Consider the following 26,299-nt stretch of genomic DNA (forward strand, 5'->3'; position numbering starts at 1 on the left):
TCTTTTGTCACAAAAAGGGATCCATCACGTCTTGTTACTCTCAGTATTGCTGGATAGAGCAGTTGGAATTTTATGCCTTTACGGTACAGTGCGGTGCAAATCTTACTAAAGGCTTTCCTTTTGCGTGTAACCTCCGCCGAGTAATCCCCGAAGATCAGCACTTTATGTCCTTGTAAAGACAATGGGGTCCTCCTTCCTCTAAACGCTCGCAGCAGCTCTTCTTTCTCTTTGTATTCCAAGTATTTTATGATTACTTTGCGCGGCCTGGCTGGTTTAGTCACTCCCGTGCTGTCTTCCTTCCCAATTGTTCTTCCTGCGCCTGGATGCTCTCTTACAGGGCCCACTCTGTGCGCTCTTTCCACCCTGCATTTATGCGTCAGACCTAGCGCCTTGGGGAGCTCTGCTTCACATATGCTGTCCAATTGCCGCATTCTTATGGATTCTGGCAGTCCCACCAGCCTTAAATTGCTTCTTCTGGAGCGGTTTTCCAGATCTTCCAGTTTGTCTCTCATGGCCTGGGATCCCTCCACCATCTCCTGCAGCTGCCCCTTTAATGCTGTCACCTCGTCCTCTGTGTCAGAGATTCTTTGCTCCATCTCTGACATCCTAGCTCCCTGCTGTGTGATCTGCTCCTTCAAGGGTGATAGCGCTGCCCCCACTATGGCCTCTAGGGAATCTTTGATCCTGTCTGCCAGGTGCACTGCCACTGCACCAGCCAGATGGTCATAATCCTTTTGCAGGCCTGGGAGCTGGTTGTGCTGCTGGGCTGTCCGCTGCTCTCTCGGCTGCTCCCCCTCCTCCTCCATCTGTCTCTGCTCACCTCCCTGCATACCGCTGCGGCCCGGGTCCGCCGCCATTTTATGTTCCATGCGCTCCCCCTCTGCAGCACCCTGCTTCAGCTGTCTGCCGCTGCTCTGGAGGAGGTACCGCTCCATGCACGGTCACCTCTCGCTCCTTGCCTCCCATTTTCCGCCTTCTCCCGCGGCTGTGGGACTCTTTTAGTCGGTCTGTGGGGCTGAAGAACGTGCGGAGCTCTGTCTCCCGCGTCCTCACATCACAGCGCCGGAACCAGAAGTCTTATGATTTGTATTAAGGCACATAATGTCTTGTCACTTGTTGTTGTATTCACAAACTGAACAATAGAGTGCTTTTGGCACTGCATGCGCTGTAATGAAGCGTATTTCTCAATGGCGGAATACTCAGGTAGATCATCATTCATAGGATGTCTTGAAAGATAGTCAGCTGGATTGCTGAATTTTCCAGGTTGGTGAATAATTTTGTAGTTATAGTCCTGTAGGCCTCTGTCACACGTTCGTGCCTCCGGTACGTGTATGGACAGTTTTCTCACGTACCGGAGACACGGGCACACATGTTTTCCTATAGTTTCGTGCAAACGTAAGTATTTTTGCATGGAACGTGTGTCCGTTCCGTACTTACGTGTGCCCGTGTGCTCTATACGCCGACATGTCCGTTTTTTTACGGCATCACGGGTGTCACACAGAACGCAAACGTGTCACACGTAACACACACGGACCACATGGATGTGTTCCGTGTGACACGCACCAGAGAAAAGACATGTGTCTTTTAAAAAAAAAGAACCTTTACTCACCTTCTCCAGCCCTCCTGTCTCTGCCGCTGCTGTCACTTACTGTCGACCGCCGCTCATTATGCTCATTTAATATTCACTTCACTGTGGTTGGAAGCAGCAGCAGGGAGTCGGCAGGACCAGAGACCGAAGATCAGCACCACGGACAGCGACGCCAGGGACAGGTGAGCAGAAAGTTCCCGTTCTCCGTGTGTTATCACGGATAACACACGGAGAACACACGGGTGCCATACACACAGCACACCGAGGACAATCCGCATCTTTGACATGTCTGTGAAACACGTGCGTGATTTTCACGGGCGTGTGACAGAGGCTGTAGACGTAAACCCCATTGTTCTATGCGTGCAGGCATTTTATCTCTGGGATTTCCAAAGATCGTAAGGAGTGCTTGATGATCTGTGACAAAAGTGAAAGGAGCTCCATATAGAAATAAGTGAAAATGTTCACATCCCCAGACAACTGCCAAGCTTTCTTTTTCAGGTTGTGAATATTTCTGTTCAGTGCTTGTTAAGCTTTTACTTGCATAAGAAATGATGTGGGGATTTTGATTGTTATCCTTATATTGCGCTAAAATAGCACCTAGTCCCACGGGACTGGCGTCCACAATTAATTTGGTTCGAAGGGCTGGATCAAAATAGGCCATGGTGGTTGAGCAAATTTCATTTTTAATTCTTTCAAAAGAGGTCTGACAGTCTTGGGACCATTGAAAAATACAGTTATGCTTTGTAAGTTCCCTTAATGGATTGTTGATTGTTGAAAAATGTGGAATATATCTAGCACAGTAGCTTGCCATTCCAAGAAAAGAGCGTACTTCACTGGCATTCTGTGGAATTGAGGCTGCTTTGATGGATTCCACTTTCTTGGGATCAGGTTGTACTCCTTTCGCCGAGAAGATGGGACCATAGAACTCTAATGCACTTTTATCAAATTCGAATTTTTCTTTATTTAAAGTGAGTCCAGCAGAAAGCAGGCATTCGAAGATAGCATATAGATCACGATTGTGTTCAGCTTACGTTTTACCAAAAACCAGTATGTCATCACTGTAATTTAAGGCATTTGGAATGTGTTGAATGACACTCCTTATCACATCATGAAAAATTTCCGCTGCTGAGCAAACCCCAAAAGTCAATCTCTTATATGTTCTGAGGCCCACATGTGTGGAAAATGTTGTCAAGTATCTGGATTTTGGACTCAGGTCTAATTGGTGATAGCCCTTATTGAGGTTGAGCTTTGAAAAGACCGTCGCTCCATTTAATAGATGAATGATGTCATCAATCGTGGGTGAGATATGTCTTTCTCTCAGGATAGCGGTGTTGGGCAGGCGCATGTCAACACACAGTCTCACCTGCTTAGGAGTCTTTGATTTTGGAACTACCAACAGTGCAGAAACCCACGGAGTGGGACCAGTAAGTTTCAATAACGTCCTCATCCATGAGGAATTGGAGTTCCTTTTCTACCTTCTTTTTCAGGTGAAAGGGAATAATGCCTGCTTTACACGAGTAGACCGATCGTGCGATTTCACGATCGATCGTTCCCGCCCCCGTCGTTTGTGCGTCACAGGCAAATCGCTGCCCGTGTCACACAAAGTCGTAAAACCCTCGTCACACGTACTTACCTGCTGAGCGACCTCGCTGTGGGCGGCGAACATCCACTTGCTGAAGGAAGGACGTAAACATCCCGCCCACCTCCTTCCTTCCGCATAACCGCTGGGAGCCGCGGGACGCAGGTAAGCTGTGTTCATCGTTCCCAGGGTGTCACAAGGAGCGATGTGTGCTACCCCGGGTACGATGAACAACTGGCACCATTTTAATTAAACAATTTTTTAAAACTGAGCGACGAGTACACGACTCACGATTTGTGAGCGATACTGCGTCGCTCGGAGGTGTCACACAAGATGAAATCGTGAACGATGCCGGATGTGCGTCACGAAAACAGTGACCCCGACGATGCATCGCACGATAGCTCGTCTCGTGTAAAGCCCGCATAAGTCTGAGGCTGGGCTACCGGACGAACACTGTCATCCATATGAAGATGTACTTGAGAGTCCTTTAGTTTCCCCAAACCACTAAATGGGGAGGGAAAATTGTTCAACATGGCTTGTATCTCCATATCCACAGTGTCAGTTATGGTATGAATAATCTGGATGAGACCCAGCTTCAAGGCAGTATGATAGCTGAGAAGACAGCCTCCCGATCCTTGTAGTTTGTGAAAAGTGTTTTTCTGCCTATTTTCTTTGCAGCTAAGCTCCACGTCAAATTGTCCCCTTGTAGCTAGAGGTGTTTTAAATCCATATGGAAAAATGTTAGTATGTACTTGCTGTAAAACTGGCTTTGTTTTCAATTGTTCATATGTACTGCTATCTATGATATCCACTGAAGCTCCCGTATCTATTATAAAGGTGATGTTGGTGTTGCAGATTGGGAGTGTGATACAGGGGGACTGTACTGAGCCAGTGGCAGAGGTGTTGAACACATAATTTTCAGTCACAGATATTTTTTCTGTGTACTGATTCACCATTTTTTGATTTGCGGGCTTTGTCATAGCCAGAGAAGACTTGCAGACAGCTGCAAAATTATTCTCTCTTCCGCATTTACTGCACATCTGTCCTATAGCTGGATATTTGTTCAGGTGGTGAGGGAAATCCTGTCCACATCTATAACATTTCTTTTGTTTTGGGGCTTGCTATTTCCACGATTGTCACCAAACCAAACTATTTTTAGGCTGGGAAGTGCCAAATAACTATGGGCCTCCCCAGCCTTCTAATACCAGCCTCCAGCTGTCTGCTATACCTTTCCTAGTTAACAAAAATAAGGGGGACCTCATGTCGTTTATATAATTATTTATTAGGTTAAATAAGGCTAAACACCCTTTAGTGCCACATGAAGGGCAACAAAGGGTGCAAGTTTATAATATGTAGGGGAAATGGCACAATATTTATCTGTAAGTTATTTATCCAGTCTATATCTATCTATCTATCTATCTATCTATTTATCTATCGGTTTATATTTGATTGCTTTATTTTTGGCAACTAGCAAGAATTTACATAAAATAGTCTAGGATGTAAAAAATGTTAAAATGCATTGCATACAGATGGCATATGCATGTCATACTGAGGCTATGTGAGAACAAAAATCACACTTGCATTGCAATTGCATGAAAAAAATTTACTTAGACGGGTTCCACTCGTACAACTTTTAAAGGAGCGGTATGGAACCACATTTTTGCATGCAAATGTGAGCGAGCTCTAAATACAGCAGATACTATTACAAGCCACAATTTTTTTAAAATGTCATTTACTCTGTGTGAACAGCCCTATTGAATAAATTGCCTGAGTGCTGTCTGTATTTTTACAGACCAAACTAGGACCAAAAATACGGTGTTGAGCACCTAACCCAGCCTAATGCGGGCGTCACACGAGGCGATCTATCGTGCGATAGATCGTCGGGGTCACGGTTTTCGTGATGCACATCCGGCTTCGTTGGTGACGTCGTCCCGTGTGACACCCACAAGCGATCGCAATTCGGTGAGAAATCGGGTATCATGTACTCCTCGTTTATTTTTAAAAAATCGTTTATTTTACTTTGCGCAGGTTGTTCATCGTACCCGGGGTAGCACACATCGCACTGTGTGACACCCCGGGAACAATGAACACAGCTTACCTGCGTCCCGCGGCACCCGCCGGCTATGCGGAAGGAAGGAGGTGGGCGGAATGTTTACGTCTCGCTCATCTCCGCCCCTCTGCTTCTATTGGCCGGCCGCTGTGTGACGTCGCTGTGACGCCGAACGTCCCACCCCCTTCAGGAAGTGGATATTCGCCACCCACAGCGACATCACTCAGCACGTAAGTACGTGTGACGGGGGTTAAACGACTTTGTGTGACACGAGCAGCGATTTGCCCGTGACGCACAAACGATGGGAGCGGGTACGATCGCTCGTGCGATCGCACGATAGATCGTGCCGTGTGAAGCCCGCATAAGAAGCAGTGTTGTGAGCTTGTGTAACTTATCTGCTCACTCAGCCTCATAACTTTACAATGGAACACAGTGCAGGAGAACAAAAGCTTTTCCTCTCTCGGTCTCTGCACTGTGCTCTAAACTAGGGCAGGGCAAAACACGGCCCACAGGCCACATCCGACCCGCTTGTTGTTACAGTCCTGCTCACAGACCAAGACTGCAGAAAGGCAGAAAACAGCCCTTCTCGGGATGCAGATAGTGGTGAATAAAGTGATGGAGGACGGTGCCACAAGCTTCATCTTTTGCCAATCAGAGTGCGGGACAGCAGGTGCGATTACATCACATTATCACTTGTGCTGTACGTCAGTGCACCTGCAACCAGAGCAGAGTGCCAGTGGGAACAGGGGTGAGGTGAGTATGTGTGGTGCCCCTGAGGCTTCAGTTGCCACAGGGTACTGCACCTGACTTAAGGTGCAGTACTCATCACGGGTATTGAGGAGGTCGGTTCCGGTTCCACATCCAAACATTCCATAAATACACAGCAGGTTGTCCTCCCCACCGGAGACCAGGCTAGGGTCGGGTCTTAAGGCTTGCCACCAAACACTGAGGCATCTGCCCACTAGTGACAGGGACTCGGGGATGGGAGGAGCAGCCACTGGGGGAGAGAGAGGAGGTCACTTACACAAGAGAGTCGTGACCTGACTGAGGTTGGGGAAGGAAGCAAGAGAACTTACCGGTGAAATCTGTGGGACACAGGAGTAAATACGGTCGCCGAGGGGAGAGCTTAGTTGCTCCCTCAGGACTGGCACAGTTCAGGGTACGGAGCCCTAGGGTGGCGTATACTTCAAGTTGTGCCACCAGAATCCAACGGACAGGGGGATTTCAAGTTCCTATGGCCTCCACCAGATCCCAGAGCACAGTAGCAACATAGAGCCTGAAGTCGTGATCACAGTCAGGCCCCAAACGGACTCGCGCTGCCTGAAAACGGGATGGGAAATTTAACACCGAACAAGGGTCTCCAAGCACTTCAGGACACGGGGATCCACATAGAAAGTGCAAGAAGGAAGGGCCCACAATCCACAACACTGCTAGTGACCTCCGAATTATCTGGGATCGGCTGGGGCCCATCACGACAGAGACCGGCACTTCTAGGGCAGCAACCAGACAGTAAGTTAAAAACCTTGAACTGCAACTACTGAGTCTGCCCTTCATTGCCGGCACCCCGTGCTCCGGCGCCAACGATCATTACCAACTCCAACATCCTCCCTGGGGCCTAGCTCTACTTGTGGAGAGCTGAACCATCCCGGCTGCGACACCATCCACCCCAGAGGACAGTACCCGCAGCGGCGGCCAATCCCTGGCCGCGTACCACAGGTGGTGTCGCAAGACAACTACTACTTCCAATACCCTCATCATCCCACCATCCACATCCATCCCCTTTTGTGGATACCTCTGGGTCACGAAACCGGGCAGGGCCACCCGTGATATCCCCTGACCCTCCACCGGCCTGGTGACTAGTATTCCCCCAGGCCCCATAAGGTGTTCCATATTATGCCCCCCACAGTGCCTACATACACAGCATGGTAGATATACAGCTCCATATACACAGTAAAATGAGCCCCAGAGTAGCCACCTCCAATTGTATGACGACCCCCAGTAATCTCCCCCTTATAATGGCCCTCAGTAGCCTACCTAAGTGTATGTTGGCCTCCAATAGCCCCACACCCTATGATAGCCCTCAGTAGCCTTATACACACTATTATGGCCCCAAGCATTTCCTCCATACTGAATGGATGGCCCCAAGTATTTTCTCCACACTGTATGGATGGCCAAAAGTATTTCCGCTACACTGTAGTATGGCCCCCAGTATTTTCCCTACACTGTAGTATGGCCCCCAGTATTTCCCCTACACTGTAATATGGCCCCCAGTATTTCCCCTACACTGTAATATGGCCCCCAGTATTTCCCCTACACTGTAATATGACCCAAAAAACAAAAAGCCAGCACTAAATGTGCACTTCAGCACTAAAAATTCCAAACTGTACTTATAAAAATTTTGAGATTTTTGGCAAAAAATTGCAATTTCTTGAGCTACCCCGCCACGTCACGGCAAATCTCATTTGGGGCAGTCCTACACTGAAATATTTTTATAAAATGTGCCATACGGCCTCACTTATGAATAGTAAAACTGCTCTTAGCAGCACTCACCTGGTCTATTTCAATCCCGTACCCATGACTGACTCATGGCTGTGGGCGGGACAGGTCCAAGCAAATGCTGCATGAAGTAAACAGCCTGTGGACAGGGCCTGATGGCTCAATGTGAACAGTCACCAACAGCCAAAATCTAGACAGATGGAATACATCCCAAATTGGGGTGCATAGCAAGGTGGGGGTCAGCCACCGACCAATTCAATGAAGAAAAAACAAAAAGCCAGCACTAAATTTGCACTTCAGCACTAAAAATTCCACACTGTACTTATTATAAAAATTTGGAGATTTTTGGTAAAAAAAAATGCAATTTCTTGAGCTACCCCGCCATGTCACGGCAAATCTCATTTGGGGCAGTCCTACACTAAAATATTTTTATAAAATGTGCCATACGGCCTCACATATGAATAGTAGAACTGCTCTTAGCAGCACTCACCTGGTCTATTTCAATCCCGTACCCATGACTGAGTCATGGCTGTGGGCGGGACAGGTCCAAGCAAATGCTGCATGAAGTAAATAGCCTGTGGACAGGGCCTGATGACTGAATGTGAACAGTCACCAACCGCCAAAATCTAGACAGGTGGAATACATCCCAAATTGGGGTGCATAGAAAGGTGGGGGTCAGCTACCGACCAATTCAATGAAGAAAAACAAAAAGCCAGCACTAAATGTGCACTTCAGCACTAAAAATTCCAAACTGTACTTATAGAAATTTTGAGATTTTTGGCAAAAAATTGCAATTTCTTGAGCTACCCCCGCCACGTCTCGGCAAATCTCATTTAGGGCAGTCATTCATGCATCATTTGATTGGACCTGTCCCACCCACAGCTATGACTCAGTCATGGGTACGGGATTGAAATAGACTGTGAGACTGTGAGAGTCATAGCTGTGGGTGGGACAGGTCCAATCAAATGATGCATGAATGACTGCCCTAAATGAGATTTGCCGAGACGTGGCGGGGGTAGCTCAAGAAATTGCAATTTTTTGCCAAAAATCTCAAAATTTCTATAAGTACAGTTTGGAATTTTTAGTGCTGAAGTGCACATTTAGTGCTGGCTTTTTGTTTTTCTTCATTGAATTGGTCGGTAGCTGACCCCCACCTTTCTATGCACCCCAATTTGGGATGTATTCCACCTGTCTAGATTTTGGCGGTTGGTGACGGTTCACATTCAGTCATCAGGCCCTGTCCACAGGCTATTTACTTCATGCAGCATTTGCTTGGACCTGTCCCGCCCACAGCCATGACTCAGTCATGGGTACGGGATTGAAATAGACCAGGTGAGTGCTGCTAAGAGCAGTTCTACTATTCATATGTGAGGCCGTATGGCACATTTTATAAAAATATTTTAGTGTAGGACTGCCCCAAATGAGATTTGCCGTGACGTGGCGGGGTAGCTCAAGAAATTGCAATTTTTTGACAAAAATCTCAAAATTTTTATAAGTACAGTTTGGAATTTTTAGTGCTGAAGTGCACATTTAGTGCTGGCTTTTTGTTTTTTCTTCACTGTAGTATGACCCACAGTATTTCCCACACACGTAATATGACATCCAGTATTTCCCCCACAATCAGGATATTTGTACCCGCAACCTGGAGGGCCCTGTAGCGTCCCTGAGAGGCATGTAAATATTGAAAGTCCTTTTCTGCTTGTTCGACCGAATGGACTTCTGGGCCACTGGGGTATGCGTGGCCAGGACTGCCGCTAAAAGTAATTGGCACCGGTTTATGGTGTCATGGACATGGTTACTTATTGCTGCTGGTTGAGAACGCTGTACCTGTTCCATCTGAGATACGAACTTTTTGATTGACATTCAAAGTTGTTTTTTTTTCCTTCTCTCTATGCAAATGTTTGGTTTTTCTTAAGTGCTTTTCTATTGACCTGATCACCTATGTTTGAAACGTTTGATATGCTGTTTTACTATGCTTTTCCTTTTACTGGTGAGAAAATGTACAAAGTTTTATAGGACTGCTAAGAGATATTAAGTTTGCAACATTCAAAGTGATCTGCCTCCCATAAAGAGAAGAATATTATAATGTTTTATGCATGACAAAATATTGTGGTGTTTAACTGTGCTTTATTGCAACCCCGGAGTGCTGAGATTTGCCATGGGAGTATGTGGCGCCCCTGAGGCTTCTGCTCACTACAGGGTACTGCAACTCATTTAAGGCACAGTATCCATCCTTGGTATGGAAAAGTTAATGTCTGGTATCATAGTATCATAGTTTTTAAGGTTGAAGGGAGACTCTAAGTCCATCTAGTTCAACCCGTAGCCTAACATGTTGATCCTGAGGAAGGCAAAAAAAAAACAATGTGGCAAACAAGTTCCAATGGGGAAAAAATTTCCTTCCTGACTCCACATACGACAATCAGACTAGTTCCCTGGATCAACACCCTGTCATAAAATCTAATATACATAACTGGTAATATTAAATTTTTCAAGAAAGGCGTCAAGGCTCTGCTTAAATGTTAGTAGTGAAATCACTCATTACAACATAATGTGGCAGAGAGTTCCATAGTCTCACTGCTCGTACAGTAAAGAATCCTCGTCTGTGATTATGATTAAACCTTCTTTCCTCAAGACGTAGCGGATGCCCCCGTGTTCCAGTCGAAGCCCTAGGTGTAAAAAGATCTTTGGAAAGGTCTCTGTACTGTCCCCTCATATATTTATACATTGTGATTAGATCCCCCCCTAAGCCTTCGTTTTTCCAAACTAAATAACCCCAAGTTTAATAACCTGTCTTGGTATTGCAGCCCACCCATTCCTCTAATAATCTTGGTCGCTCTTCTCTGCACTCTCTCCAGTTCAGCTATGTCCTTGTTATATATCGGTGACCAGAATTGTACACAGTATTCTAAGTGCGGTCGCACTAGTGACTTGTACAGAGGTAGAACTATATTTTTTTCATGAACACTTATACCTCTTTTAATACATCCCATTATTTTATTAACCCTGGCAGCAGTTGCCTGACACTGTCCACTAAAGTTAAGTTTACCATCCACCCATACACCCAAGTCTTTTTCTGTGTCTGTTTTACCCAGTGTTCTACAACTAAGTACATAATTATATATTTTATTTCCTCTACCCAAGTGCATGACCTTACATTTATCTACATTAAACTTCAATTGCCACTTCTCAGCCCAATCCTCCAATTTACATGAATCTCCCTGTAATATAAAATTATCCTCCTCTGTATTGATTACCCTGCAGAGTTTAGTATCATCTGCAAATATTGAAATTCTACTCCGCATGCCCCCAACAAGGTCATTAATAAATATGTTGAAAAGAAGCGGGCCCAATACTGACCCCTGTGGTACCCCACTATGAACTGAGACCCAGTCCGAGTATGTACCATTAATAACCACCCTTTGTTTCCTATCACTGAGCCAGTTTTTAACCTAGTTACACATATTTTCCCCTATCCCCATTATTCTCATTTTATGTACCAACCTTTTGTGTGGCACCGTATCAAAAGCTTTTGAAAAATCCATATACACAACATCCACTGCATTTCCATGGTCCAGGCTTGAACTTACCTCTTCATAGAAGCTGATCAAATTAGTTTGACAGGATCGATCCCTCATAAACCCATGTTGATACTCTGTCATAAGGTTATTTTTCTTGAGATACTCCAGTATAGCATCTCTCAAGAAACCCTCAAGGATTTTACCAACCGTAGAGGTTAAACTTACCGGCCTATAATTTCCCGGTTCAGTTTTTGTCCCCTTTTTGAATATTGGCACCACATTTGCTATGCGCCAGTCCTGCGGTACCGACCCTGTTATTAAGGAATCTGTGAAGATTAAAAATAATGGTCTATCTATCACAGAACTCAATTCCTGTAGTACTTTGGGGTATATGCCATCCGGGCCCGGAGATTTGTCAACCTTAGTGATTTCGAGGCGGCGGCGTACTTCTTGCTGGGTTAAGCAGGTAATATTCAAGGGTGAATTTATGGTATCACTGGTCATGTCATCTGCAATGGCATTTTCTTGTATAAAAACCGTGGAAAAGTCATTCAGCAGGTTGGCTTTACCCTCATCCCCTTCCACCATTTCACCTTTTTTAAGGGGGCCAACACTATCGCTTTTCAGTTTTTTACTGTTTATGTAGTTAAAGAATATTTTAGGATTATTTTTACTTTCTCTCGCAATGAGTCTCTCTGTCTCAAACTTAGCTAACTTAATTTGCTTTTTACATATTTTATTTAATTTTCTATAATTATATAATGCCTCATCACTACCTACCCTCTTTAATTCTTTTAAGGCTTTCTGTTTTTCTTTTATTGCTTCCCTTACAGCTCTATTTAGCCATAGGGGTTTCCTCCTATTTCTAGCATGTTTGTTCCCATAGGGTATATTTTCTGCACAAGCCGTATTCAGGATGCTCATAAAAGTCTCCCATTTGCTTTGTGTACTTTTATTACTTAGTACATCATCCCAGTTTATTGCACTAAGATCATCTCTCAACCGTTTAAAATTTGCTTTCCTGAAGTTTAGTGTCCTTGTAGCCCCTCTACTATACATCTTACTAAAGAATACATGAAAACTTATTATTTTGTGATCACTATTCCCCAAGTAACCCCCAACTTGTATATTTGATATGCAGTCTGGCCTATTGGTTAGTACAAGGTCTAGTAGTGCTCCCCCTCTTGTGGGTGTGACGGGGTGTACATCAGAGCAAAGAGAGACAACAGGCCGAGGATGATCCAACAGGTTTACTAACAGGAATACAGGAACAGCACACGACAAGTCCAAATAAAACAGATTCGGGGGCACCTCCCGATAATCCAAAGTGCCAGATCACAACGTAATAGTCCTTTTCAGAGTCCCAGAAATCCCACACAATCCACTGGACGGCGAGGTCTGTCCGCAGATTCAGATCTCGTTCCCTTCCTCTTCAAAAACTCAACTCCCAACTGCATTTAGAAACAGGAGTGAATTGTTTGAGCTCGTGGGCCCGCCCCTCAAGGGTAGGGGTCTATGCAATGGTTGGGCCCACTAGAAGATTCTAGAAGGTTGGCTCCGAGATGTCTACAGGTTTGTGTAGTTGGCGTTATCCACTGCTTACGAAACAATGAGAAGTTCCCCTGGCTGTGTGGACAAGAGATAATTGCATTATGGGCCCAGAGACACAGGAGATGGGGGAAGGTATGGTCACTTACATCCCAAGACATTTCAAAGTGTTCAGTAAGTACAACCAAAGGAAAGTGACATCACATCCTGACATAGTATTACAGCAAATACAGTGAGAAGGTAAAATACATCATGACAATTCCTTCCCCTCCCAACTTGTGTACGTACTAGGGACCTCTACAGGTCGCTGGTTAAGTACACGCAGGCATGGCTGACAGGACTCAAGGCTCCTCTTGCCTGGACAGTCCATCTGCATTTTGGTGTTGGCTGCCCCTTCTATATTGTATGGTAAAGTTATAGGGCTGCAGAGCCAGGCTCCATCGCAGTAAGCGTCCATTGTCCCCAGAGACTCTGTTCAGCCAGGTGAGGGGATTGTGATCAGTAACCACAGTGAATTCCCGTCCATACAGATACGGCCGTAGTTTCTTAAGGGCCCACACTACAGCCAGACATTCCTTCTCAACAGTTGCATAGGCCACTTCTCGGTCCAGCAGTTTCCGGCTGAGATAGGCGATGGGGTGCTCGTCCCCAGCTGCATTCACCTGGCTGAGGACAGCTCCCAGTCCATAAGCAGAGGCATCCGTTTGCACAATGAATCTCCTCTTATAGTCTGGAGCAGCCAGGACAGGATCGCAGATCAAAGCATCCTTCAGCCGGTTAAAAGCCTCATCACAGGCTGGAGTCCAGATCACCAGCCGGGGCATTGTTTTCTTGGTCAGGTCGGTAAGAGGCTTGGCCACAGTACTGAAATGAGAAACAAATTTTCGGTAATAACTGGCAGTGCCCAGAAAAGCCATAACTTGTTTCTTAGTTTGGGGTACAGGCCAGTCTCTAATAGCCTGGATTTTGGCAGGCTCAGGTCGGAGCTTCCCTCCTCCCACTCTATGTCCTAGGTACTGGACTTCCCCCATCCCCAATTGGCATTTATCGGGTCGAATAGTTAGGCCGGCTGCAAGAATCAGGTCCAAAATAATGGCTACTTGATTCAGATGTTCCTCCCATGTGTGGCTGAAGACGGCGATATCATCCAAGTAGGCACAAGCAAAGTCATCACATCCCCGGAGGATCTGATCCACCATTCTCTGGAAGGTGGCCGGGGCATTTTTCATTCCAAAAGGCATGCTTAGAAATTCATACAGACCAAAGGGGGTTATAAAAGCGGACCGTTCTCTCCCTTCATCCGTTAGAGGGATCTGCCAGTATCCCTTACTGAGATCCAAGGTAGTGACATATCGGGACCCAGCCAGTCGGTCTAGAAGTTCGTCAATACGAGGCATTGGGTAAGGATCGCTGACGGTATGGTCGTTTAGTCGCCGATAGTCCACACAAAATCGAGTACTCCCATCCTTCTTGGGTACTAACACCACAGGGGAGGCCCAAGGGCTATGGGAGGCCTGGATTACCCCAAGCTGTAACATCTCCTCCAGTTCGTGCTGCATGGTGTTTCGAACTGATTCAGGTACCCGGTAAGGAGCCAGTTGTATGGGACGGATGCCCTGAGTGTCCACATGATGTTGGGTGACGGTGGTTCGACCTGGTTGGGATGAGAAAGCAGCCCGTCTCTGTTGAAGCACTTCCAGCATCTGGATTTTCTGTAAGGAGTCCAGGTAATCTCCCAGGGGATTGTAAACCTACAACTTCCCTAAAAGGGAGGGTCCCATTAAGAATGCAAAACCTAAAAAGATCCCAGTGATCAATTGTACCAATATAAGAGGTAAAAAGGAAAACCACTGGTATAGAAGAGACCAGAGACAAATATATAGTGAAATACACAATAATTTTAATAATAAAGTGAGTGTGACAAAAGGACAAACGGTACAGGCAAGAGAGTGTTAAAAATGCCAGACACAAAAGATGCACAAACCACACCAGCAGTTGGTAAGCCAGCCACAAAACACGTAAATCAGTGTATGACAGGCAAAATAGCCAGAAAAAACAGGGAGAAGCAAATACATCAGAGGGTGGATTCCCTATATGAAGCTCACCCTTTAGAGTAATATCAGGAGCCTGTCATATCATAAGGTGGTAATATATTTACCTTGAGACATATTAGGGCTGTTTGGTAGGCAAGCTGGTGGTGGTGGGCGGGGCCTCGACGCGCGTTTCACCGGGCGTGGCTTCGTCAGGAGGAACAGGGGAACCTGTTCCACAGTGGATGGGGCTCTCGCTGCTTCCACGAGATCAGGTAGAGAGTCCTCATCCTCTTGACCATCTTCTGAAGCCAACCGACAGCTTGCTATCATTGGAATGTTCCGGTCATGGTACTCCTTAATCATATTCACATGGACAGTCTTTTGCCTTAGCCCCTGATCATCTAAAGCAAGAAGGTAATTGGTATCATTCAGTTTTCTGAGAACCCGGAAGGGACCCTCCCATGTGGTCTGCAGTTTATTCTGCCGATGGGGAACAATCATTAAGACTTGTTGTCCTTCTACAAACTCCCGATAGCGTGCGTTACGGTCATACCATGTCTTCTGTCTGGTTTGAGCCATACGCAAATGACTCTGTGCAAAACTAGCAAGTTGGGCCAAGGTTTCTCGCAGCTTTAGGACATAAGGGACAACAGGGGTTCCTGTATCTTCAACTTGCCCCTCCCAGTATTCCTTGAGCAGGGTTAAGGGTCCTCGGACCTTTCTTCCATAGAGTAGTTCAAAGGGGGAGAACCCAGTGGACTCCTGGGGAACTTCCCGATAGGCAAACAAGAGATGGGGTAGGTACTTCTCCCAGTCTGAATCTCGGTCCGTGAAGGCCCTCAGCATATTCTTCAGAGTGCCGTTGAATCGTTCACAAAGTCCATTTGTTTGGGGATGATACGGGGTCGTTCGGATCGCTCGTACTCCACAGGTGCGCCACAGACACTGGACCAACTCTGACATAAACTGGGAGCCTTGGTCCGACAAGATCTCACTGGGGAATCCTACTCTGGTAAAAATAATAACCAAGGCCTCGGCCACCTTGGCTGCAGAGATACTTGACAAGGCCACGGCTTCTGGATATCGGGTGGCGTAGTCCACAACAGTGAGAATGTACTGCTTTCCAGATTTACTTGGTTTAGCCAGAGGTCCAATGATATCAACAGCTACTCTTTGAAAGGGTTCTTCTATTATAGGGAGCGGTTGCAGGGGTGCCTTTGGGTGATCTCCGGGTCGCCCTCTACGCTGACATATGTCACAAGTTCGGCAGAAATGCGCCACTGCTTGGGAAATCCCCGGCCAATAAAAAGTTTGAGTCAATCGTCTCTCGGTGCGGGTTTTGCCTTGATGGCCAGCCGTAGGAATGTCATGAGCCAGGTGTAATAGGGGAATTCTGTACTTCTGAGGAACAATCAGCTGTTTGCTATAAGTCCAGGGCTTATCTAGGGAGTCGGCATTGGCAACCCGATACAGAAGTCCATTTTCTCTGATAATTCTTTCTCCGTTTTCCCCTAGCTGACCTATTTCAGCCCGAGTTCTAAAACTAGCAAGGGTGGGGTCAGTCTCTACTTCTTGTCTAAACTGAACTTTATCCCAAGTAACATTCATATTATCCCCACAAGAAGAATCACTCACCGGCTGTAATGGCAGTTCTGGTGGCCTCAGTTCCATGGATGGGTTGTACACGTCCACATGGGCTGCTCTCTTGGCTTGACTTCTGGTTACCGCACCGACAAAGTGGCAATGAAGATTCCCCACATCATTTCCTAGAAGAACGTCTGCAGGGAGGCCGCTCATCACACCGACCACACATTGTTTTGCCCCAAAGCCATAATCCAGGGTCACACTCGCTCTTGGAATATATCTCTGGGTACCTCCTGCCAGTTCAATGGCAATTCCTGGTCCCTTTTGAATTGCTTGTGGTTGAATTACTCGGGGATCGGCTATGGTGAGGAAAGCCCCAGTGTCACGGAAGCCAACAACTTTTTGGCCATCCAGCACGACCTCCTGTAGATGTTTGTCCTGAAGATCAGAAGAACAGGTGGCTGGAGCTCGCACCCCATAGACTCCGGGTAGGGGAGCCAGGATATCTGAGTCACTTGGCAAGTCATCAGGCACAGAATCCAGCTCTTCTCCTGGTGAAGGTGTCTGTAGGTAATGAACAGGCAAAGGCGGTCTGTAGCTGTTCTGTCTACGAACACCTGGACATTGGAATTGCATGTGCCCAGGCTGCCCACATCCATAACATCTGCGCTCTGGGATTCTTCCTCCGCGTCGTATTCCCAAAGGTGGAGCATGAGTAATGCGAGGCACAGTCACACGAAGGTCCCCATGAGTTGACGGTCTAGGGTGATGGTGAACATTGGGGCCAGAAGGACCAGGGGCCACCAGCGTTGGGGGGTTGGTGTTTTTTTTTCTCACTGGGTAGTAGTTTTTTCCACTGAGGCTTGATGGTGAGAGCCTCATCAGCTAGAGCTGCAGCTTCCTCCACAGTGGCTGGTCTCCGTTCACGCACCCATTCCCGGATCTCAGCGGGGCACTTGAAGTAAAACTGCTCTTTTAGGAGGACCTGGAGGACGGTCTCCAAGGTTAAGGCCTCCTCTGCCTCCAACCAACGATGCCACAGATGTTTGAGTTTGTGGGCATACATCTTGAAGGACACTTCCTCATCACATGCTAGAGTACGGAACTGAGTCCTGTAAGTGTCTGGCGTTACAGCATAATGTTCTAGAATAGTCTGTTTAATATCCGCATACTCACAGTTCCACCGAGGGTCCATAGCTCTATAGGCTGCAGCAGCTCCACCCTCTAAGAGCCCAACCAGATGCCGGACGCGCTCCCTTTCTGGGACTTCCATTAATCGACACTGATGCTCAAAGTCCTGGAAGAAGCCCTCAATGTCACCAGCAGCCTCATTAAACTGCTTGAAGTCTTTGCGGGACACTCTGGGAAGTTCCCTCATGATGGGTGCTGGGGTTACAGTCTGTCTGGAACCTCTCGCGGCTTCCACAGCGAGCTGCTTATCCAGCAATGCCATCTCCTCCATCCTGCGCTCCTTCTCTTCAGCTCCACGCATGGCCTCCCTCTTATCTTCTATGGTGGCCTCATCTCCAAGCAGTGCCATCTTTTCCTTGTACCACACAACCCATTGACTTTTTTGGGTATTCACCTCCGGCTCCCGTCTTTGCTCCCCTTGCTGTGGAAATTGTTCCTCGGTGCCATCTTGCAGGCAAGCGTGTTCCAATGCCTCAATTAGTTGCTCCTTAGAGAGTCCTTTGTAGCCGACACCTAATTCACGGGCCTTTGTTTGTAGACTCGCCACAGTCCAGTTCCTGTATCTTGAGGTTCTGGTTTCAGACGTCGATTGGCTGTTGTCCTCCATTTCTTCTGCTCTGATCCCGCCGCTGCCACTAGTTTGTGACGGGGTGTACATCAGAGCAAAGAGAGACAACAGGCCGAGGATGATCCAACAGGTTTACTAACAGGAATACAGGAACAGCACACGACAAGTCCAAATAAAACAGATTCGGGGGCACCTCCCGATAATCCAAAGTGCCAGATCACAACGTAATAGTCCTTTTCAGAGTCCCAGAAATCCCACACAATCCACTGGACGGCGAGGTCTGTCCGCAGATTCAGATCTCGTTCCCTTCCTCTTCAAAAACTCAACTCCCAACTGCATTTAGAAACAGGAGTGAATTGTTTGAGCTCGTGGGCCCGCCCCTCAAGGGTAGGGGTCTATGCAATGGTTGGGCCCACTAGAAGATTCTAGAAGGTTGGCTCCGAGATGTCTACAGGTTTGTGTAGTTGGCGTTATCCACTGCTTACGAAACAATGAGAAGTTCCCCTGGCTGTGTGGACAAGAGATAATTGCATTATGGGCCCAGAGACACAGGAGATGGGGGAAGGTATGGTCACTTACATCCCAAGACATTTCAAAGTGTTCAGTAAGTACAACCAAAGGAAAGTGACATCACATCCTGACATAGTATTACAGCAAATACAGTGAGAAGGTAAAATACATCATGACAGTGGGGTCCTGTACCATTTGTGAAAGGTAATTATCTTTCATTGTTATCAAAAATCTATTTCCTTTGCTGGAACTGCAAGTTTCTGTTCCCCAATTTATATCGAGATAGTTAAAGTCCCCCATAATAATTACCTCTCCGAGACTCGCTGCTTTATCAATTTGCTTTATGAGGAAATTCTCTACCTCTTCCATAATATTCGGCGTCTTATAACACACCCCTATCAGTATTTTATTATTCATTCCCCCCCCTTATCTCCACCCATAGGGACTCTACATTCTCAGTACCCTCACATATGTTGTCACGCAGGATGGGTTTTAAGGATGATTTTACATATAGACACACACCTCCCCCTCGCTTATTTGTACGGTCATTCCTGAATAGGCTATAACTCTGTAAATTAACAGCCCAGTCATAGCTCTCATCCAGCCATGTCTCTGATATCCCCACTATATCATAATTTTTTTCCAACAATATTAATTCTAATTCCTCCACATTATTTGTGAGGCTTCGGGCATTAGTGTACATGCACGTTACGTATGACTCTGTACCTCTATTCTTGCTTACTGTATTAACTGTCCTAACCCTTCTCCCCCATACCACCCCCAATTTCATTACTTGTGCCCCGGTCACTATCTGCACTACATTCCCCTTCTTTAAAGTGAATACCCTCGCCCCCCCCCATTCCTAGTTTAAACACTCCTCCAACCTTCTAGCCATCTTCTGCCCCAGCACAGCTGCACCCTCCCCATTAAGATGCAGCCCATCCCTAGCATAGAATCTGTAGCCAACTGAAAAGTCGGCCCAATTCTCCAGGAACCAAAAACCCTCTTTCCTACACCAATTCCTGAGCCACCTGTTAACCTCCCTGATCTCCCTTTGCCTCTCTGGTGTGGCTCGTGGCACAGGTAGTATTTCCGAAAATACCACCTTGGAGGTCCTTGCTTTAAGCTTACAACCTAATTCCCTGAAATCATCTTTAAGGACCTTCCACCTACCTCTAACTTTGTCATTTGTGCCAATGTGTACAATGACCGCTGGGTCCTCCCCAGCCCCTCCCAGTAATCTGTCAACCCGATCAGCGATGTGCCGAACTCGAGCGCCAGGAAGACAACACACTGTTCGGCGATCCCTGTCTTTGTGACAGATTGCCCTATCTGTCCCCCTAATAATTGAGTCCCCCACTACCAGTACCTGTCTTGCCTGCCCTGCACTCCTATTCCCCCCCTTACTGGAGCAGACACTCCTCTGGCGTTCAGAGGTCATGCCTTGCTGCAGCAATGCTACCCCTGTAATGACATCCCCCTCATCTGCCAAGTTTGCAAACCTATTGGGGTGTGTCAGTTCAGGACTAGCCTTCCTAGCACTTTTCCCTTTACCCCCCTTTCTAACTGTCACCCAGCTACCTGCCTCACTGTCCTGCCGCTCCCTACTACGATCCTCCCCCACATCTGACCCAGCCAGCTGCTGCTCAGTGAGCAGTAAACTCCTTTCCATATTGCTAACGCATCTCAGAGTTGCCAGCTGCTCATTAGATCCAGTATCTGGGCTTCCAAATGTGCAACTTGCGCACATCTCGAACAACAGTATGCACCCTCGAACGGCTTTTCAAGGACTGCATACATGAGACAAGATGTACACTGGATCGCATTAGCAATAGTGGAGCACATTTTCTAATGGGGATAGCACTAAGCAAATGTTAAGTAATTAAACAACTAAATACAAACAATTCTACTCACACTTACTTTTGCTCACACTTTGCTCACTCACGCTCACAATGAAGAAGGGCTAAAATTCGGTAAAACCCGCTTCTCCTTGAGCTCGCGGTGACTCTTCACTTATCCCAGAAGGCACTGGGAATATGCAAATTATCCTCGCAGGACTCCTCCCCTGGTTTTCAGAAGTCTTCCTTCCGGCTGTAACGGCCAAAACCTGGTTCTCTTTGAGCTCGCGGTGACTCTTCACTTATCCCAGAAGGCACTGGGAATATGCAAATTATCCTCGCAGGACTCCTCCCCTGGTATGTCTCACTTAAATCACACAGTCAGAGAGTGAATCAGTTACTTCCTTGCATAACACATACAGCAGGTGGCTTCTCACTAATTAGAGCAGGGGTGATCATGACAACTGGAAAATCCCTAGTTGGTGACTCATCCAGAGGGAGGGGGAGCACTGCTAAAATACAGGAGCAAAGACAGAATTACTTTAGGACGTCTAGGGACACAACAACACGGTCATCCGCAGGGAGTGCTTGAGAGCTCCTATGGATAGAATCGGTCAGACCGGGGGCAGGCTGGAGACACCTAGAGGAGGAGGAGTCCGGTACAGGTAGATCTTGTGGGACAGAGGAGTTCTACAGCGGTTGCTGGGGAGAAGCAGGCGGCTGCTTCCACAGGGCCAGCGCTACTACGGGGTGCCAAGTCTTAGGGCAAGTTATACTTCACGTTGGCTGCCAACATCTGCAGGATGGAAAGATTTCATGTCTCCCGTCCACCACTCAAATAGCTTGAGGCACAGTGATACACTGGATCCGGGACTGAGTTCAGCGGCTCGTCCCAAGGCGAGGATCCACTTCACCTGCGACAGGGCTGGGACACTTAACAATCAAGGGGGTCCCCAAGGTTCTTTATGCCACGGGGATCGACACAGTGCATCGTAGAAAAGGAGAGACCCACAGAGACTGCCATACCGGACCTAACCTCTGACCTACTGGGGATCGACCGGAGCTTCATCACGGCAAAGTCCAGTACCCGAGGTGTGGCGTTGAACCAGTAAGTAAAGATCTGGAACCCGCACCTATTGACTCTGACTCTGATTGGACATGGAAATTATTAGTGAGATTCCCTGTTAGTGCACACACTTCCCCAATTATAATACAGTTATATCATTTTTACTGGTAAGTTCAGTGCTGCAGAGAACTGTTGGATCATCCTGTAACAGTGAAAACCAAGGAAAAAGAAACTTACCATAACTGGACAATGATTTAGAGCTAACAGAAATATGTAGATACTTAACTTCCCACATAATGTATGTTTAAGATTACCCATTCACAGGCACTGGACAAAATATACAGTATGCAGAATGAGGCCATACAGGAGATATTAAACATGCTCTATCTTGGAATTTGTTTGCATTTTAACAGTTTTTACCTAGTGTATTTGAGCCGCCCCAGGGCTATGGGGTACTCTGTCCCGGGCGGTGTACTGCTAGGAGATGTCACTGGGTGGCCGTTGCCCGATTCCGTGACCTGGGGGTCACTTAAAGGGGGATATATACAGGTGAATATTTATTAGTTTTTGTTGTGACGCCACTTGCGGGTTGCGGTTATGGAGATGGAACCGCCTCTGCACAGTCTCTCACCGCTGGGGCTGGTGTTAATAGCAGCCTGGATGTTGTGGCCCTCCGCAAGTGAGGCCTGGCCCCGGGGGGGTAGGTGATGGAGTAAGGTGTGGAAATAAGGTAGGTCACACAAGGGATTGCAGTGTAACTGGTTTCTTTACTCATGGCGTTGTTATGACTGCTATTCTGAGGAAGGCTGGTCTTCACCACTGGTCCCCTTAGTCCCAGTGCCAGTGTGGCAACCTAGTGGCTTCTTTCCCCTACATCTGTCTCAAGTTGGTGGGTCCCCTCCTGGAAGTCTTTCAGCCTTTAGGCTGTACGGCGGACAGTTTGCACCCTGTAGGGTCGGTGTTCTGTTCCAGTCCCTGGTTCTCCCATCACTGCTGGTGCCCCTAAACTTTACGGTCAGGGAGGTCCTGGATGGTCCCCTCACTGTGCAGATTTTATTAGGTCTGCCTGGAGCGTTTGCCTGACCTAGGGCTCTGTACACCTTTGGTGCTATGGTTCCGTGAGTACTCCACCATACTCCACCGGCAACCACACGCCTGGGTCCTCAGGTCACCGTTACACACTCCCGTGAGAGTACAGTTACGTCCGTCTCCTTTCACTTCCACTTACTGACTGTCTGACCCCTCCTCCCTGGTTGTCGTCTAGTGGACTGGATTGGCTCCACCCCTAGGTGGCCAACCATTGGGTTCAACTCTAGTCTGTCACCAGTCCGTGGGGAAGGGAAAAACAGGGATTATATATGTCTTTTGGTGTTATCGGCACTGGTCTTCTGGGTTCCTGGATGTAGGCCCTGCATCTTTGACAGGATGCAGTACCTTGTAGCTCCTGATGGGTTCAGGGGCGCTACATATTGTTAGAGGTGAACTACTCAGTAAAACAGTTGAGAATCTGCTTGATGATATAACCAGATTTTTTTCACTCATATTTCAAGGGTTTCTATGGATGGATAGACCCTTAAGTACAGTGCTTTGATTCTCTTAATTTTTGACCTTCAACAGAAGAGTATAGCCTAAAATCCCAATGAAATAATGGACATTAAGAATCTCTGAAAAATTTTATTTCATAGACTGAGAAGTCATTTTATAAAAATATTTTTTTGTATCCATGAAGTTAACTTTTCATTAACCACTTGGTGACTAAGCCTTTTTTAATTAAAGAGGTTGTGCACTACCACAGTAATAGTATAGATGACCACCATAAGCTCAGTGGGAGTTCAGAAACCCAGCACCAGAACTGAACAGCTGTTACAACCCCCAGCAGCGGCTGCATGTAAACAGTGTGTGGCATGGAGCAACACAACTCCATCACATGTTTAGTGGCTGCTCCAGGGTACTACAGATCAGCTCCTATTCATATGTGGTATATACAGTCATTATTTCATACTCTTGATGAGCTTCTAATCCTTTTCACATCAAGTGACTACAACCAACTGATCAGAATGTCGTGCTGACATTAAATACTAACCTGTATGTCAGGAATGCGTTGTTTATCGGCTTCTAATATTTTCATTTCTTTGTACAATTGCTCAATGTGCTTACTTACATCAATGGAAGAATGCATTTCAAGCAGTTCTTTAATATGGCCTTTAAGATGAAAAGGAAGTACCAGTGTTACTTTAGTGCATTCATATACCGTTTTTACAAATAGATCAGTGTTCCCACATCATGAGCTTAAAAACGTCATATGTACTGCTGTGCTCATTCAAATGCTATTAAAAATAGAAATCCACGGCAACCTACCACTTGAGGTCTTCCTCCAGTATTGGCATGGACTTTACAAATTGTAAAATTGGAGGTGTACTTACTGCACAGGTTCATAGAATTTAGGCCCCATAATTGAGATTTCACACACAGTGCATTGATTTGCATGAGCCCTCATTCATATGTTCATATTTATGGTTTGTTTTCTTTTGTATGCAACTTATGGAATTCAAACATCCATACTTCCACACAATTGTATTTTTGAACATTTTGTAAAGGGTCTACACAGTATTTTTCACATTAACCCCTTATTTCCAAGAACCATAACTTTTATTTTTCATTAATATTGCCATAAGTGGGCTTGTTTATTGTGGGATGAGTTGTACTTTTCAATTACACCATTCACTTTACCTTATATTGTACTGGAAAATGGGAAAAAATTCCAAGTGCGGTGAAATTGCAAAAAAAGTGTAATTGCACGATTGTTTTTTGGGTGTTTTATTCACCCTGTTCACTATATGGTAAAGATAATGTGTCATTATGATGCCTCTTGTTGGTATGAGTTCGTAGATAACAAACATCTATACTTCTATCTAAGGGTTTACAAAAAATTCAAAAGTTTGCCAAAAAAAGAACAGCGCTTTTATCGTCATTTTCCGAGACCCATAACGTTCATTTTTCGGGATCTGGGGCTCAGTGAAGGCTTATATTTTGCGTCTTGAGCTGACGTTTTTAATTATATTATTTTTGTGTAGATGTTGCATTTTAATGCCATGTTGCGAGGGCCAAAATATGTAATTTTGGTATTTGGAATTTTTTTCTTGCCTCACTGTGTACCGATAAGATTAATTAATTTTATACTTTGATAGACCGGGCATTTTTGAACACTGCGATACCAAACATGTGTATTTTTTATTATTGTTTTATTTTCAATTTTAACTTTTTAGTTTTTTTTTTTAATTTTTCATATTGTTTTAAAACTTTTATCTTTTTTTTTTTATTGATTTTACTAGTACTTTATCACTGGACAGTTTGATCGGCTGTACATTTCTGCTGATCAGAGCAGCATCACTCTGATCAGCAGAAATGCAGCGTTCCTGTGAGTACCAGCGCTCTGTCAGCTCTCACAGGAAATGTTATGGTAGCATCAGGGGTCATCAGCTGACCCCACATTACCATGGCAACACCATGGCACCCCGTGATCACGTCATGGCTATTTAAATTGCATTGTCAGCGATTTAAACGGAATTAGGCTATGTGCGCATGTTGCGTTTTTCTTGAGTTTTAAACAGTACCATGTCAATGACAATATGCATGCGTTTTGCATCCCCAGCAAAGTCTATGAGCAGTCAAAATTTCCATCCACATGTTTCTTTTTCTTTAGGCAGTGTTTTGTTTAACAAATATTTGTCAAAATCGTTGCATAAAAAAAAGAAGCATGTCACTTCTTCAATGCATTTTGGTTGCATTTTCCACCCATTGAAATGAATGAGATGTGAAAAAACGCAACCAAAATGTTTAAGGCTATGTGCGCACGTTGCGTTCTATTACACAGCGTAAATAGTCACTGCATGTGCATCTCAGAACGCAGCCGAAAAGCTGCGTTCTGAGACGCATTCAGCAGAACGCAACGTGCGCACATTCCTGCAGAATTCATGCGTTCTGGATGCTTGCTCTGCCATGGGAAAAGCATCCAGAGCGAACATTTTTGACAGTGCGGTCCCACTCGGCTCTGCTGCATCCCCATAGACTTGCAGCAGAGCCGACTGGGACCGGAATGTCAAAAAGACCACATGGCTGGCTGCGGGAGACAGCCGCGCAATCAGAATGAACTCGGATGAACTTCACCCGACTTCACTGTGATCGCACGGCTCTGTGCGTGTGTCGCGGCTTTATTTGCGGTAACAGGTGAAGGACTCACCTGTGACCGCAAATCTGAGTGACTGAAGTGAGCCGCACGATCACCAGTGCCGTCACTCAGGTTACCCGCGGCCAGCTCAAGTCCTCCACCTGAGACCTGTGGCTGCAGGTAACCTGAGAGACGTCTCCGCTGAAAGTGCGGCTCACTTCAGTTTCTGCGTGGAGCGGACAGGAGCGGCAGTGTTGTACGGCCGCTCCTGTCAGCTTCATGTAGCAGAGCTGGATGCGTTGCGGGACCTCGTGGATTACGCCGGACCTGGAGGGGTGTTTGGGGATGTTAATAAAGTGGTCAAAGAGGGTGTTTTTTGTCTTTTATTTCAAATAAAGGATTTTTCGGGTGTATGTGTTTTACTTTCACTTACAGGTTAATCATTGGGGGTCTCTCATAGATGTCTGCAATGATTAACCTAGGACTTAGTGGCAGCTATGGGCTGCCATTAACTCCTTATTACCCAGATTGCTACCGCACCAGGGCAGTTCTGGATGAGCCG

At 46.3% G+C, this 26,299-nt stretch overlaps 1 protein-coding gene across 1 annotated transcript in view; it reads right to left on the reverse strand.

Moving 5' to 3' along the window:
• Nucleotides 1-26,299, reverse strand: part of TEX11 (testis expressed 11) — a 1,632,405-nt gene that overhangs the window by 1,566,375 nt on the left and 39,731 nt on the right. Inside the window, exon 2 of the mRNA XM_075324897.1 lies at nucleotides 23,653-23,771. Within this exon, the coding sequence (XP_075181012.1) occupies nucleotides 23,653-23,771 (119 nt within the window). The remainder of the gene's footprint in view (nucleotides 1-23,652; nucleotides 23,772-26,299) is intronic.

Source organism: Anomaloglossus baeobatrachus, chromosome 9 (genome assembly GCF_048569485.1).
Source record: "Anomaloglossus baeobatrachus isolate aAnoBae1 chromosome 9, aAnoBae1.hap1, whole genome shotgun sequence".
NCBI lineage: Eukaryota > Metazoa > Chordata > Amphibia > Anura > Aromobatidae > Anomaloglossus > Anomaloglossus baeobatrachus.